At 44.3% G+C, this 3,301-nt stretch overlaps 1 protein-coding gene across 1 annotated transcript; it reads right to left on the bottom strand.

The window, feature by feature from the left end:
* Nucleotides 1-1,805: 1,805 nt before the first annotated feature.
* Nucleotides 1,806-3,267, bottom strand: LOC116379996 (histone H1-like). Its single transcript, XM_031841949.1, has one exon. The coding sequence runs from the start codon at nucleotides 2,927-2,929 to the stop codon at nucleotides 2,294-2,296; it is 636 nt and encodes a 211-aa protein (XP_031697809.1). The 5' UTR covers nucleotides 2,930-3,267; the 3' UTR covers nucleotides 1,806-2,293.
* Between the last annotated feature and the right edge of the window lie 34 nt (nucleotides 3,268-3,301).

Raw genomic sequence — 3,301 nt, 5'->3', positions numbered from 1 at the left:
AACTGGTATGGAGTGTGGATCAGGATGTCTAATAGGCTACTTATATACAAAATTAAATTCAAAAGGAAAAGAAACAAAACGACCTCACCAGGATGTTCAGTATGTGTCACTTAAGAACTTAAAGTCAATTATACAACTGTATTAGGAACTTTCCAGGTTATAAGTGTCTGACTACTGTGTCATCGTGGCTCCTTATTTAAGCAGTTTCCCCCAAAATTTCATGTTAAACTAATGACAATATTACAGACCCACACTTCGTATAATTTTATTTTTTCAGATGATGGTTCATACAGAAATAAATTTGTTGAAGCATCTACAAATTTTATTAATTTACTTTTTTACAACGGTATCTTCTTTTCAAATAATATTGCAGGGTGAGTCCTTGTGTCTGGGATCTTAGGGTACTTCTCAAGTCTCTTAAGTGTCGTTTCCTCGCTCCTCGATTGAACCGGAAGTTGTTTCTGCGCCGCCATATTGACGGCCGTCCCAAAGTTCTCATGTAGCTCGGAGGAGCGAGGATCGAGGATGGCGGAGGGACCTCGGAGGAGCCATGAGCGAGGAACCACGAGAACAGACTTCCAGGAAGTCTTTTAACGGCCGACACGCCCCCTCATTGTTCATCTGTTATGTGATTGGACGCTGCAGCCGATCGGACTGACTGACTGAGTTTAACACCAGAGTGAAGACAGATCACAGAATAAACTCAAGTTTATATTTGATTAGGTTTCTGATTCACCATCTGGTTTAAATAAATGTTCATTGTAGTCTGAACAACAAAATGACCACAAACAACTTTCTTCATTTATTAGAAAGATTTGTGTTTTCATGATCTGATATTTCCCTCAATAACTTTTATTATGAATACAATTAAAGTCAGAGAAACACTTTTTACATCATTCTTGAGGGTTTGATGAGTTTTATCATTTAAGTGAAACAATAATCATATTCTGGTTTATTTAATAATGATGCCACAGTCACAATTTAAAAACGTACAGACGCAGATAATTCATAAATAAGACGATTGCATTCCGCTGGTATAAATCGATCCTGTGCTTATAAACAGAACACAGGACACAGTTTGTTAACAGACTACAGAGAGAAATACCTCCACAGTGGTAATTACTGTGTGTCTTTATTAGCTATTAGTATTATTAGTTACTATTATTAAGTACAGTGATCATGTGAACAGACACAAACTTCTCAAAAGTCTCTCCAGCTGTTAAAGCTGACTGACAGCTGATCCAGCTGTGATCAGCTGATCCTCCTTCATCAGAAACAGATGTCGCTTCACGTGACGCAACTGAGGAAAGGACGTCTCATGTCTCTTAAAACATATTTCCTCATTCCTCTCTCCTCGCATGGTTTCCTCCATGCATCCCTGGTGGGAGGGACTAAGACGCAAGGAAAGGATGCAAGTGAGGGAAACTGGGATGCAATTAAGAGACTTGAGAAGTACCCTTAGTCAGCTGGGGACTGAATAGGCTCTCAGTCAATCACGGGGAACCTGACAGAGCCAGCACGTAACATGCGGCCTCGTGATTGGCACAGCAGCGATAGGGGCGGGTCCTCCTCTTTGTGTGCAGGAGGCTTGGAGGGACAGGTCCAGGCTAGTCTCTCATGCTGTGAGTGAACCGGTGCTCAGCTTGAGAGAGCTCCTGTGTGTTGCTGAATGTGTGCATTACTGTCTGAAAGATAACATCTTCTGCCTTCATTCATACATTCGCTACAATATGTTGGATTCATGTTAATGTGTATTCAAAGACGTTTACATTTCTGAAAAAGAAAAATTGTCTAATCAACCAAAATGTCACGACCCCCCCTGCAGTACCTCCGCGGACCCCTAGGGGTCGCGGGCCCCCTGTTGAAGACCTCTGCTCTAAAGGATCTGGTTTAGAGTTGCATCTCTTTGGGTGTTGTTTTCCCACATTACACTGCTATATTCGAGTGTGAAACCTGTGAATAACATTCACTCTTTTACATATGATTTAATTTATTTTAACATATGACATCCTTTGTTTTAATGAATTGAGGTATTTATTGTTACTATGATTTTACATTAGCTAAATGAAAATAAATCTGGTTTAACAGTGCAAAGTATTACGGTTACATTCTGTCTTTGGCAGGCTTCTTAACCCGTGTGTTTCTGTCTATGGATGTGAAGCTTTGCTGCACATTTATCATGTTATGCGGCTCAATCTTGACTCTCACTATCTTGAACCTCCACGCAGATAAACAAGCTGATGCAGCTGCTCACACTTACTTTCAACTGGATTATAAAACACTGATATTTGTTTTACCTACAATCAGCCATACAGCTAAAACTAAGCCCATCACCCATTGGCTGCATCACACACACATGTTTCTTTACTGCCGCTGTCTTGGTCTCTTTGGCCGCTGAGGGTTTCTTTGCCTTCTTGGGTGATTTCTTAGCAGCTGCTGCTGGTTTCTTAGCGGCTGCTGTTTTGGTCTTTTTGGCCGCTGCGGGTTTCTTTGCCTTCTTGGGTGATTTCTTAGCGGCTGCTGCTGGTTTCTTTACCGCCGCTGTCTTGGTCTTTTTGGCCGCTGCGGGTTTCTTAGCTGCGGGCTTCTTGACTGTAGGAGCGGCTTTCTTTGCCGGTTTCTCGACAGCCGTCTTGCTCATCTTATAGGAGCCTGAGGCCCCGGTCCCCTTGGTCTGGACCAGAGTCCCCCTAGTCACCAGGCTCTTGATGGTGGTGTTGACGCGGGACTTGTTCTTCTCCACATCGTATCCTCCGGCGGTCAGAGCCTTCTTCACGGCGGCAGCAGACACGCCGCTCCGCTCCTTGGATGCGGCCACAGCTTTAACGATGAGCTCACCGACGCTGGGACCAGCCTTCTTCGGCCTGGACACCTTCTTCTTCGCTGCTTTGGCCGCCGCGGGGGCTGGAGCTGGAGCTACTTCTGCCATTTTCTATCGTTGTGTTAGTAGTCACGAGAACACGAGAGTCTGACTGACTGTTGAAGAGCTCAGAGCACGGGGCTGCACTTAAACACACCATGAGAACCGTGGAGACTCAACCCAGCCCGGGACTCCTCAGTGCAGTCTGAAAGCAGAGTCACTTGTGTTTTCTCTTCACTGATAAAGACTCAAAACTAAATGTGGAAGAAGTACTGAAGGCTGACGGTGAAGGGAGCCGATAGCGGACTAGTGTCTCTTCATATTGAAGTCATGTAGAGCTCTGATGATCTCTGTGTTGTGTTTGAGGAGCCTCCAAACCTCACCTCCTCACCGCCGTGGACAGCACTGATCAGCGGCTTTTCCCACTCATTTCTCTCTAAA

Source organism: Anarrhichthys ocellatus, unplaced genomic scaffold (assembly GCF_004355925.1).
Source record: "Anarrhichthys ocellatus isolate YVR2014 unplaced genomic scaffold, GSC_Weel_1.0 scaffold5744, whole genome shotgun sequence".
Classification (NCBI taxonomy): Eukaryota; Metazoa; Chordata; class Actinopteri; order Perciformes; family Anarhichadidae; genus Anarrhichthys; species Anarrhichthys ocellatus.
Note: the sequence above shows the minus strand (reverse complement) of the source record. Positions and strands in the feature narration are given on the sequence as shown.

What these genes read in the sequence shown, in the direction of transcription:
- LOC116379996 (XM_031841949.1), bottom strand. Translation starts at nt 2,929, where the DNA reads ATGGCAGAAGTAGCTCCAGCTCCAGCCCCCGCGGCGGCCAAAGCAGCG.